The sequence below is a fragment of the Salmo trutta genome, chromosome 5, assembly GCF_901001165.1.
Source record: "Salmo trutta chromosome 5, fSalTru1.1, whole genome shotgun sequence".
In the NCBI taxonomy this organism is placed as follows: domain Eukaryota; kingdom Metazoa; phylum Chordata; class Actinopteri; order Salmoniformes; family Salmonidae; genus Salmo; species Salmo trutta.
Window position 1 is genome coordinate 41,836,040 of NC_042961.1, and position 13,061 is coordinate 41,849,100.

The window sequence follows — 13,061 nt, forward strand, 5'->3', positions numbered from 1 at the left end:
CCAAGCTTGTAGCGTCATACCCAAGAAGACTCAAAGCTGTAATACTTATGAATACTTATGTAAATGTGATATTTCTGTTTTTTATGTTTCTTAAATTAGCAAAAAATTCTAAAAACCTGTTTTTGCTTTGTCATCAAGGAGTATTGTCTGTAGATTGATGAGGGAAAAAACAATTGAATCAATTTTAGAATAAGCCTGTAACGTAACAAAATGTGGAAAAGGTCAAGGGGTCTGAATACTTTCCAAAGGCACTGTATAAACCCTGGATTGCTGACGATATGTATTGGCCATTGAGAGGCTTTGAATCCCCCGATCGGCCATATTGGCATTCCCCAGTAGGAGCAGTCCTCAATCGGAATGAATGTAATTCTACAGCATTTCAATTAAATGTTTCAAGTACGAAATTACATGTATTTAAGTATTTGTGTTGTTGTAGTGGGGACCATAACATCAGCAATCTCTAAAAAAGTATACTTTAAGTTAAATGTTTTAAAATGTCATTTTTTTATTTGTATGTTTAGCTCAGATAATATAATTTAAAACTATGCATGTACAAATCATTGAGTCAACTGCTCAGTGGGTGTAAGGTTTAACAGCCCTTAAATAAGTCGACATCGTCCTCTTGTGGACGGATATTGCTTCGACGTCAAAGTTCCAAAAATTAACATGACGTGGTAGGCTAATGAAAACCTGTCGAAATGTAACAACTACACGTCGACTGAATTTTGACAGGATTCTGAAGGAATCAAATTGCTTTCGCTGTAAAAAAGTAACCTATTATGATGAGGATTCGCACTACCGTACATTTGAGTTAGCAGCTGTCGAAGAGCGTCGCCATAATGTTGAACTTTATAGTGCGCATTAATACAGATGTGCACTTCAGAAAATATTATTGTCTGCTGAAAGTTGTCGGGCCGTTCACAGTGTAATTTCTATCACATAGAAGTATTTGCCTACATTTAACTACCCTCTTGGCTTAAATTCCTTAAACCTGTGTGTCCACAATTAGATACATCTTGTGACAGCCAGTAAAGGGGCGGAGATACTGCACAAACTACACCGAAATGACAGCAACGCTGTAGGTTTCGAATGATACAAAGGCAGTTGTTTAGCCGATAGTTTATTTTACGCCTGCTACGTTAGTTTACTGATAGGCAAATAAGACTGTCAAAGCAAGTAGGATTCTTCACATTTCTCTCGGTTCTTCTGGTCAAGAACCGCCAAACAACAAGCAATTCCTTTTTGGTTTAAGGAAAGGTAAGGTATTCCTGCCATCTTCCTTCCATTACTTTCACTAATCTAAAGAAAACAGACAGCAACAGGCCAGAAAACTTGGTAGTTATTCAACATGATTGAAAACATTAGGCCACAATTTTGTCTTTAGAGTGTTTGTGGTGATATTGAGCAGTGGGAAATCTAGCCTATTTTACAGTGTTTTTTTATGGATGTTTAGTCAAATATGAATATATTATCCTGTTTATAGGCTATTCCAGATCATTTATTCATCCTCCTTGAATGATCAAAGTGAGGTATGATCAAAGATGGTGGGTGAATTAAGATAGTTTACCATAACAAAAAGATCAGTTCTGGTCCACTTAACTGCGTGTGTCTCCCATAGACACCAATGCAAGAACCGCCGGGTCTGGTCTACTTAGTTCATTGACTTTCATTGAACCAGAAAACAACAACGAGTGGGTTGTCGCTTCCTCTTCTGTCTCCGGTATGATGACAAGAAACAAACACACAGAGAGGATTGGTAGGGGTCGTCATTCAAGGTTATTGTGCTTGGAATATATACTCCGAATCATCTAAAACCATGTGTATAAAATGGTTGCTTTGGATCCCGGATTACTGTATTGTGAAAATAACTCGTTAACTCTCTGTATGCGACTGGAATAATATACAGAGTGAAAATGCCTGACCCCTGACTTAGCTCACAGCTCCCACATCCTCTATACATCTCAAAGCAAAAGAAACTGAAAGACGTATTTGCTTATTGGGTGTACTGTATTGTGTATCGAAGAAGTTGCATAACCAAATGCATTGATGCATGTTTTAGATTTTATGTTGGATAATATGAAAGGAGAAAGTTTGATTTTACAGCTGTCTTTTTGTGAATGGATTGTTTGGACTGGTGGACATGTTTTAGTGTCATTCTCCCTCTCATTCACAACAACCCTGCTCTCTCTGCTCTGCTGTTTTTTTTTAATTTTTTTTACAGCCCATGACCACTGACCATTTTATTTTTGTCTCCATAGAGACTACGGGAGTGGACAAGAGAGGAAGTCCTGCTATCCACTGTGCGTCCACTAACTAAGTCATCATGTCAGCCCCAGGTAAATGTCTTCTACACCACTGTTAATTTAGATATCATATTACACTGGGGTTGCTGTTTGCCCCTTGGTATTTCACCCCTAGGATTTGTATAATGCTACTATTCCAATGTATTCGAGATAAGAATTTGAAACCAGAGCTTGGCATGTAAAAGGCTGACTATGTTGATGTAAGCTTTAAAGTTTTTTTTGGATAATGATGTGGAAAATGAGCTCGGACCATGTTTGACTGATTTTTAAAGAACCTTTTTTCCTTGCAGTTTCCATTGAATGAGTGGTGCGGTGTTTGGGAATCCATTGGTGTTTATCAATACGGCCCTCCTTTTGTTATGCAAAAAGTTATTTCCTTAATGCTGATCTCCAATGCACATCATGAGCTTTAATACCAGTTCAAGCTCCACACATATTTGCATCCATAACTCCATATACATGTGTAGATTTTTGTCAATATGAATATATTTATGATACCCACTGTTTGTATTTCCTCCTATAGGTTATCCACCCCCTCACCAGGGTCCTGGAAGTTACTCCACGGCCCCCTACCCTGTTCCTCATGGTGGGTATGGTGACCCTAACCATGCTCCCCCACCGGTTGGCTTCCATATGGGCTACAACCACCAACAACCCCAACCAGGCCAGCCTGTGATGTACCAGCCTGTGCCCATGCCTGAATACGGGGTACCTCAAATGGGCCCCAGCCCAGGCTATGGTGGTCCCATGCCTGGGCCCAGATACGGCGCACCTCAGATGGGCCCCAGCCCAGGGTATGGTGGTCCCATGCCTGGGCCTGAATACGGTGCACCTAACTCGGGCCCTCCTGCAGCCATCTCCCCAGCCCCTGCAGCAGTTGTGCCTGTTGGAGTTCCACCTGGTCTGGAGTACTTAACACAGGTAGGTTTGCTTGGGAAGAGTATCACAACAGGTTGTCAAGTACACTTTCAAACATCATCTGTTATCACTGTGTAATGTTGGTGTTTTTCTTCCATGCGCTCTCTTTCTCCATATCTCTCACACTCTCTTCTGTGTGTGTTTCAGATTGACCAGATCCTTATACACCAAAAAGTGGAGTTGCTGGAAGGTGAGCTTGCTAGTCTTATCTGAGTACAGAGAGAATAGAACTAAAGGCATTGTAAAAATGTATAAATCATGAGGAGAAAGTGACCACCGCCAAACTACTGTTTTCCTGTTTACGTTCCTGCGTTTGTCCTCTCACCTTCCCCACCATCCCCTCTTTCTTCTCCTCCCTCCGTTCCCCTCTCCTCAGCGTTCATTGGCTTTGAGACTAACAACCAGTACGAGATCAAGAACAGCCTGGGTCAGAAAATCTACAAGGCCAAGGAGAAGAACGACTGCTGCACACGCAACTGCTGCGGCGCCCTGCGTAGCTTCGACATGAAGATCAAGGACAACACGGACCGTGAGGTCATCCGCTTCATACGACCCTACCGCTGTGCCTCCTGCTGGTTTCCCTGCTGCCTGCAAGAGGTACAATGGGGTGCTGAACCCTGAGACAAATATTTGACTGCTTTGACTATGTAAATGGGACACAAACCAGGAAAAAACAAACATCTCTTAATGTGTTAGAGGAGGAGTAAAGGGACAGGTCACCTAAAATGCAATTGGTTTATTTACCCTCAAGTTAGCATTAGCATTGCCATACAACTCTGCATGAATTACAAATGAATGATGCTAATGCTAAGTTAATGCTGGTAATAAATGCATGCAAACTGTTGTACTGCAAGCCATTTTGGACTGTCCTACCAACTCCCTAGACTGTGCTTTGTAAAGAGTCATGAATGACAATGAATGGTCCTTTGTCAGTCTGAACCCTCTCCCAGACGGTCTTGAGCTGCTGCCATCACTTCACCTTTATGCTGTCTCTATTGACTCACGTTTGCTGGCAGGCTGCCTACAGTATAGAGGCCTTCACGGGTCCAAACAGTTGGACCCATACCTAAATGGACCTTGGGCTTTTCCATCTGGACCCATTATGCATATATAAAAATGTACATTTACATTTACGTCATTTAGCAGACGCTCTTAGCAGACGCTCTTAGCGACTTACAAATTGCTGCATTCACCTTATGATATCCAGTGGAACAACCACTTTACAATAGTACATCTATATATATTTTTTTTTGGGGGGGGGGGGGGGGGGGGTTAGAAGGATTACTTTATCCTATCCCAGGTATTCCTTAAAGAGGTGGGGTTTCTGGTGTCTCCGGAAGGTGGTGATTGACTCCGCTGTCCTGGCGTCGTGAAGGAGCTTGTTCCACCATTGGGGTGCCAGAGCAGCGAACAGTTTTGACTGGGCTGAGCGGGAACTGTGCTTCCGCAGAGGTAGGGAGGCGAGCAGGCCAGAGGTGGATGAACGCAGTGCCCTTCTTTGGGTGTAGGGACTGATCAGAGCCTGAAGGTATGGAGGTGCCGTTCCCCTCACAGCTCCGTAGGCAAGCACCATGGTCTTGTAGCAGATGCGAGCTTCAACTGGAAGCCAGTGGAGTGTGCGAAGGAGCGGGGTGACGTGAGAGAATTTGTGAAGGTTGAACACCAGACGGGCTGCGGCGTTCTGGATCAGTTGTAGGGGTTTAATGGCACAGGCAGGGAGCCCCACCAGCAGCGAGTTGCAGTAATCCAGACGGGAGATGACAAGTGCCTGGATTAGGACCTGCGCCGCTTCCTGTGTAAGGCAGGGTCGTACTCTGCGAATGTTGTAGAGCATGAACCTACAGGATCGGGTTACCGCCTTGATGTTAGCGGAGAACGACAGGGTGTTGTCCAGGGTTACGCCAAGGCTCTTAGCACTCTGGGAGGAGGACACAATGGAGTTGTCAACTGTGATGGCAAGATCATGGAACGGGTAGTCCTTCCCCGGGAGGAAGAGCAGCTCCGTCTTGCCGAGGTTCAGCTTGAGGTGGTGATCCGTCATCCACACTGATATTTCTGCCAGACATGCAGAGATGCGATTCGCCACCTGGTTATCAGAAGGGGGAAAGGAGAAGATTAATTGTGTCGTCTGCGTAGCAATGATAGGAGAGACCATGTGAGGATATGACAGAGCCAAGTGGCTTGGTGTATAGCGAGAATAGGAGAGGGCCTAGAACTGAGCCCTGGGGGACACCAGTGGTGAGAGCACGTGGTGCGGAGACGGATTCTCGCCACGCCACCTGGTAGGAGCGACCTGTCAGGTAGGACGCAATCCAAGAGTGAGCCGCGCCGGAGATGCCCAACTCGGAGAGGGTGGAGAGGAGGATCTGATGGTTCACAGTATCAAAGGCAGCAGATAGGTTTAGAAGGATGAGAGCAGAGGAGAGAGAGTTAGCTTTAGCAGTGCGGAGAGACTCCGTGACACAGAGAAGAGCAGTCTCAGTTGAATGACCAGTCTTGAAACCTGACTGATTTGGATCAAGAAGGTCATTCTGAGAGAGATAGCAAGAGAGCTGGTCAAGGACGGCACGCTCAAGAGTTTTGGAGAGAAAAGAAAGAAGGGATACTGGTCTGTAGTTGTTGACATCGGAGGGATCGAGTCTAAGTTTTTTGAGAAGGGGTGCAACTCTCGCTCTCTTGAAGACGGAAGGGACGTAGCCAGCGGTCAAGGATGAGTTGATGAGCGAGGTGAGGTAGGGGAGAAGGTCTCCGGAAATGGTCTGGAGAAGAGAGGAGGGGATAGGGTCAAGCGAGCAGGTTGTTGGGCGGCCGGCCGTCACAAGATGCGAGATTTCATCTGGAGAGAGTGGGGAGAAAGAGGTCAAAGCGCAGGGTAGGGCAGTGTGAGCAGGACCGGCGGTGTCGTTTGACTTGGCAAACGAGGATCGGATGTCGTCAACCTTCTTTTCAAAATGGTTGACAAAGTCATCCACAGAGAGGGGGGGGGAGGATTCAGGAGGGAGGAGAAGGTGGCAAAGAGCTTCCTAGGGTTAGAGGCAGATGCTTGGAATTTAGAGTGGTAGAAAGTGGCTTTAGCAGCAGAGACAGAAGGGGAAAATGTAGAAAGGAGGGAGTGCAAGGATGCCAGGTCCGCAGGGAGGCGAGTTTTCCTCCATTTCCGCCCGGCTGCCCGGAGCCCTGTTCTGTGAGCTCGCAGTGAGTCGTCGAGCCACGGAGCAGGAGGGGAGGACCGAGCCGGCCTGGAGGATAGGGGACAGAGAAAATCAAAGGATGCAGAAAGTGAGGAGAGGAGGGTTGAGGAGGCAGAATCAGGAGATAGGTTGGAGAAGGTTTGAGCAGAGGGAAGAGATGATAGGATGGAAGAGGAGAGAGTAGCAGGAGAGAGAGAGCGAAGGTTGGGACGGCGCAATACCATCTGAGTAGGGGCAGAGTGAGTAGTGTTGGAGGAGAGCGAGAGGGAAAAGGATACAAGGTAGTGGTCGGAGACTTGGAGGGGAGTTGCAATGAGATTAGTGGAAGAACAGCATCTAGTAAAGATGAGGTCAAGCGTATTGCCTGCCTTGTGAGTAGGGGGGCAAGGTGAGAGGGTGAGGTCAAAAGAGGAGAGGAGTGGAATGAAGGAGGCAGAGAGGAATGAGTCAAAGGTAGACATGGGGAGGTTAAAGTCACCCAGAACTGTGAGAGGTGAGCCATCCTCAGGAAAGGAACTTATCAAGGCGTCAAGCTCATTGATGAACTCTCCAAGGGAACCTGGAGGGCGATAAATGATAAGGACGTTAAGCTTGAAAGGGCTGGTAACTGTGACAGCATGGATTTCAAATGAGGAGATAGACAGATGGGTCAGGGGAGAAAGAGAGAATGTCCACTTGGGAGAGATGAGGATTCCAGTGCCACCACCCCGCTGGCCAGATGCTCTCGGGGTATGCGACAACACGTGGGCAGACGAGGAGAGAGCAGTAGGAGCAGCAGTGTTATCTGTGGTAATCCATGTTTCCGTCAGCGCCAGGAAGTCGAGGGACTGGAGGGTAGCATAGGCTGAGATGAACTCAGCCTTGTTGGCCGCAGACCGGCAGTTCCAGAGGCTGCCGGAGACCTGGAACTCCACGTGGGTCGTGCGCGCTGGGACCACCAGGTTAGAGTGGCAGCGGCCACGCGGTGTGAAGCGTTTGTATGGCCTGTGCAGAGGGGAGAGAACAGGGATAGACAGACACATAGTAGACAAGCTACAGAAGAGGCTACGCTAATGCAAAGGAGATTGGAATGACAAGTGGACTACACGTCTCGAATGTTCAGAAAGTTAAGCTTACGTTGCAAAAATCTTATTGACTAAAATGACAAATGATACAGTACTGCTGGCTGGTGAAGTAGGCTAGCTAGTAGTGGCTGCGTTGTTGACTTTGTTTGAACATGTAGCTGGCTAGGTAACCTCGATAGTTTCAGTACTACACCTTATCATGATACAAAAGCAACTATGTAGCTAGCTAACATAGCACTAATCAAGACGTTCCTTTGTAATGTATTTAGTTTCTACAATGCTGCTCGTCGGTAATAGTTGGCTAGGTTTGGAAAAATGGCGTCGCGGGGGACGAAAATAGCTGGCTAGCTAACCTCGATAATTACTCTAAACTACACAATTATCAAGCTATGACAAAGACAACTATGTAGCTAGCTAACACTGCACTAGTCAAATCGGTCCGTTGTAATGTATTAGTTTCTACAGCGCTGCTAGTCGGTAACGGTTGGCTAGCTAGCAGTGGGTTTGATGATGACTAGGTGTGTTGACTAAGTCTGGAGTCTGGACAACGGCGTCGCGTCGCGGCTGGCTAGCTAACCTCGATAATTACTCAACTACACAATTATCTTAGATACAAAGACAACTATGTAGCTAGCTAACACTACACTAATCAAGTCGTTCCGTTGTAATGTAATAGTTTCTACAGTGCTGCTAGTCGGTAGAAGTTGGCTAGTTGGCTAGCTAGCAGTGTTGACTACGTTAGGAGGACGAAAATAGCTGGCTAGCTAACCTCGATAATTACTCTAAACTACACAATTATCTTTGATACAAAGACGGCTATGTAGCTAGCTAAGAAAAATTGCTCAGATCAAACAAATCAAACCGTTGTAATGTAATGAAATGTAATATTACCTGTGGAGCGAAGCGAAGTGCGACTACTCGCTCCAAACTGGAAGTTGAAGGAGAGGGAAAAGGATACAAGGTGGTGGTCGAAGACTTGGAGTGGAGTTGCAGTGAGATTAGTAGAAGAACAGCATCTAGTAAAGATGAGGTCAAGCGTATTGCCTGCCTTGTGAGTAGGGGGGAGGGTGAGGTCAAAAGAGGAGAGGAGTGGAAAGGAGGCGGCAGAGAGAAATGAGTCAAAGGTAGACGTAGGGAGGTTAAAGTCACCCAGAACTGTGAGGGGTGAGCCATCCTCAGGAAAGGAACATATCAAGGCGTCAAGCTCATTGATGAACTCTCCAAGGGAACCTGGAGGGCGATAAATGATAAGGATGTTAAGCTTGAATGGGCTAGTGACTGTGACAGCATGGAATTCAAATGAGGAGATAGACAGATGGGTCAGGGGAGAAAGAGAGAATGTCCACTTGGGAGAGATGAGGATTCCAGTGCCACCACCCCGCTGACCAGATGCTCTTGGGCTATGCGAGAACACGTGGTCAGAAGAGGAGAGAGCAGTAGGAGTAGCGGTGTTTTCTGTGGTAATCCATGTTTCCGTCAGCGCCAAGAAGTCGAGGGACTGGAGGGTAGCATAGGCTGAGATTAACTCTGCCTTGTTGGCCGCAGACCGGCAGTTCCAGAGGCTGCCGGATACCTGGAACTCCACGTGGGTCGTGAGCGCTGGGACCACCACATTAGTGGCAGCGGCCACGCAGTGTGAGGCGTTTGTGTGGCCTGTGCAGAGAGGAGAGAACAGGGATAGACAGACACATAGTTGACAGGCTACAGGAGAGGCTACGCTAATGCAAAGGAGATTGGAATGAAAATTAACTAAACAACTGGGGAAGCGAGAGCGCAGGGCCTCCCTCACTAACCATTCACTGAAACACTATAACTTTCCAACTTCCACTTTAGAAATATAATTGATGTAAACTACAGTGGTTCAATGTTTCCAGGAATAGGCTCAAACTTAGTTTATTCAGCTAGAACTTGGTACAGTATTCTTCCGTGAAACCCACCCAGTGCACCGTGTCCTATGACGCCATAGCTAACTAGCATGCTAGCATCCAATAGCACACGGTCAGCACCAATACACAATGTTAGCACCAATACTTGGTTACAACAAACTACCAGTGGATCATACGTGTCCGTGTCTAGTTCCTTTCACAACGCAGAAGTGATTAAACGTTGACAAGCTAACACAAAGTCAGTCCTGCTAGCTACACAAGTGGACTGCACGTCTCGAAAGTTCAGAAAGTTAAGCTTACGTTGCAAAAGTCTTATTGACTAAAAATGATACAGTACTGCTAGCTGCTAGAGTTGGCTAGCTAGCAATGGCTGCGTTTACCTTTATCTTACCTTTATCTTTGATACAAAGACAACTATGTAGCTAGCTAACATTACACTAATCAAAACGTTCCGTTGTAATGTATTTAGTTTCTACAGTACTGCTAGTTGGTAAAGTTGGCTAGCTAGCTGTGGTTGTGGTGTTGACGCCGTTTGGAAAACGGCGCGAACGAACGAATACAGCTGGATAGCTAACCTTGTTAGTTTCTCAAAGCTACACCTTTATCCTTGATACAAAGACAGCAAAGACAACTATGTAGCTAGCTAGCTAGCTAATCAAATCGTTCCGTTGTATTGTAATGAAATGTAATATTTCCCGCGGAGAGAAGTACAGCACGACTACTCACTCCAGCATCCAGCGGTGAGTAGTCGTATAGAGAGAGACCTGTTCTAAACTCACCTGGGGACAACTAGACAATTTTTAAGCTACTTTATTAACCAGAGCTGATAAAGCGCAAGGTAGCGAGAGGTGTGCTCTAGCACGGGCTGTGCTGTATGTGTCTAGTCTACTTTGAGTATGACAGAGTAACATGGGGAACAAGGAGGAGAGACTAGAGACAGAAACCAACCAAGCCGACTCGTGCTATAGTAGACTAAAAGCTGCTATAGCTAGGTTATTTATCATCCAATGTGATTACGTAGTACCTGTCTTGACTGCATCAAACTGGGGGAAGCTCGATAACCAAGCTGTCAGCTAGGCTAATTGAGGCTGCATGAGCTTTCTCGTCCTACACAGTTACAAACAACAACTCCATTCAGAATATAAAGAAGCAGCCTACCTGTTGGCTCTTGGTTGTTGTAGCCTATCCTTCTCCTTTAACTTTTAATTCCATCTTCCATTAATTAGATATCTCCTAACTTTTGCCGCACACGGAGGCTCTGTGACTAGCCCATTGTCGCTTTGATGACTTAGTATGATTGGCCAACAACAACAAGTTACACGTGCCACTCTCGTGAGAAGCAAATGGCAGCAGCATAAGTGGTACAATTTCTCTATCTACTGCAGCAGTTGTGCTCGGATCTGTATAGGTCCTTCTGGACGAGTCAGTTAAAATTACACATGCCAGAGACCCATGACAATCCTATTAGATGCGACGCAGACCTGTGTTGTTATTTAGAATTCTGGATCTGGAACCGCTCGTGTCCTGGATTGGGTCTCGGGTATTTGGGTACAGGTGGATTGGTGAAGACCTCCACTACAGTACATTCCCATGAGACGAAGGTCCCTTATGACTGCAGTTTCACACATTAGTTCAGCATCAATGGAGACATAGGCCCACAGTTACCATGTGAAGCATATTACCTTGGTCATGATAGTGATTGCTACGCCAATGCACTCATCAAATTAGTGCCATATTACCTGCAGAAGCGAGCTTTGCAGTAACCCAAGCACATGCTATTTAAAGCCACAGTGTATGGACTGAAGCCTGATTTTTAAACATGGTCAAATACCTTTCAAATTTTGTGTGTGTCCCTCAGCTCGAGGTCCAAGCCCCGCCTGGCACCACCATAGGTTATGTGTCCCAGGACTGGCACCCCTGCCTGCCCAAGTTCTCCATCAAGGGGGCCAACAAGGAGACTGTAATGAAGCTGGAGGGACCCTGCTTTGCCTGCAACTGCTGCGGGGACGTCAACTTCAAGGTGAGGGGTCATAAACCGAGGGTGAAAGCGCTGGTCCAATGTGAAGCCAATTTTGAGTTTTCACTTTCTTTGGGTGAAATCAGTTGATAACTGTCCTATTTATCTAAACCTAATCTTTTCTTTTAGACCAGAAAAGATTGGATAAGTTGCGCTTTTATTGTCTACACACCATCCAATCCTTTCAGAAGTAGTGACGAGGTGCAGCGGCCAGAAATCTTTGTCTCTGACCCATGTGTTTTTCTGCCGCCCTCGTAGCTGACGGGAAAAGATGGAGGCAAGTCCATCGGCCGCATCAGTAAGCAGTGGAGTGGCCTGATAAAGGAGGTCTTCACCGACACGGACAACTTTGGCATCCAGTTCCCCATGGACCTGGACGTCAAGATGAAGGCCGTGCTCATGGGCACCTGTTTCCTCATCGTGAGTCCATCCATCTGTTTAAATAAAGATATATTCAAGAAAATGTTCGATTTTTCTAATTCCAGAGCTTTACAGGCGTAAAGCCTAAAACTGAGCTGATAAGATGAGCTGTTGTTGGAGGAAATGTAGTTGACATTTCTTTCCTCTTCACAGGATTTCATGTTCTTCGAGAAGGTTGGCAACACAAAACAGCGCAACACCGTCTTCTCATAACGTAGGAAAAGGGAGAGAAAGAAAGACTGAGCCCTTGAGGCAATACAGTCTTTTTCCGATCCCGTTCGGAACTTTAAAAAAAAAAAATCTATAAGAAACTCCTTCCTTATTCAAAAGCTTAGAGGACACTGCCATTCCGTGCCAATCCCAGAACTCTTTGTGTGAAACACAACATGAGGCCTTATCTGATGATGAGCTTACATTTGAGCCAAAATGCCCTCTCTGGACTGTTTCTGTGTATCCATCCAAATGTAAGAATCAGTAACTGGTCTATGAAACAGGCCTTAGTTCTCTTTCATGGGTTTCTCCACTCTCTTCATGGAATGTGTTTATCTACGGTATGTTTTGTCATATCTATATTTTCAATTTGTTTTCTATAACATTGATGTGGGGTTCAGAAAAGTTATATATATTAACCTAACTTTACATATGTGGGGTATATACCAGTTATATATATTAACCTAACTTTACATATTTTTTGCAATTTCTGTTTTGTCTGTGTGCAATGGTATATTTTACATCATGTTATTTGTAAGCCAAATGTATATGTTAATCTATCTAAACTGCACCAGCCATCAAATGATTACTGTACTGTAGAAATCTAGGTAATTTCATGATTAGTTTCATATTTTTAAAGAGATTATAGGATTAACACTTGCAATACACTACTATAGTAACTGTAGCAGCTGTGGTCGTATTAGCTGCTTTATTAGATTTTGTAAGATGACTATGTACACTACCATTCAAAAGTTTGGGGTCACTTAGAAATGTCCTTGTTTTTAAAAGACAAGCAATTATTTATTTTTTGTCCATTTAAAATATTATCAAATGGATCAGAAATACAGTGTAGACATTGTTAATGTTGTAAATGACTATTGTAGCTGTAAACAGAAGATTTGTAATGGAATATCTACATAGGCATACAGAGGCCCATTTATCAGCAACCATCCCTCCTGTTTTCCAATGGCACGTTGTGTTAGCTAATCCAAGTTGATCATTTTAAAAGGCTAATTGATCATTAGAAAACCCTTTTGCAATTATGTTAGCAC

General features: G+C 45.1%; 1 protein-coding gene across 2 annotated transcripts; it reads left to right on the top strand.

Annotated features, from left to right (window-relative positions):
* The first annotated feature begins 1,026 nt into the window (after positions 1-1,026).
* LOC115194187 (phospholipid scramblase 2) lies at positions 1,027-12,595 on the top strand. Of its 2 annotated transcripts, XM_029753648.1 has the most exons (9): positions 1,027-1,257; positions 1,619-1,720; positions 2,259-2,336; positions 2,827-3,224; positions 3,369-3,411; positions 3,598-3,818; positions 11,221-11,382; positions 11,638-11,799; positions 11,953-12,595. In XM_029753648.1, the coding sequence occupies exons 3-9, from the start codon at positions 2,324-2,326 to the stop codon at positions 12,010-12,012; spliced, it is 1,059 nt and encodes a 352-aa protein (XP_029609508.1). In that variant the 5' UTR covers positions 1,027-1,257; positions 1,619-1,720; positions 2,259-2,323; the 3' UTR covers positions 12,013-12,595. The 2 variants fall into 2 exon arrangements, with proteins under 2 accessions (XP_029609508.1, XP_029609507.1); XM_029753647.1 differs by lacking the exon at positions 1,619-1,720.
* The last annotated feature ends 466 nt before the right edge of the window (positions 12,596-13,061 follow it).

Coding starts and splice junctions, on each gene's coding strand:
- LOC115194187 (XM_029753648.1), top strand. Junction 3,819..11,220: donor TTCCCTGCTGCCTGCAAGAG/GTACAATGGGGT, acceptor TGTGTCCCTCAG/CTCGAGGTCCAAGCCCCGCC. Junction 11,800..11,952: donor TGGGCACCTGTTTCCTCATC/GTGAGTCCATCC, acceptor TCCTCTTCACAG/GATTTCATGTTCTTCGAGAA.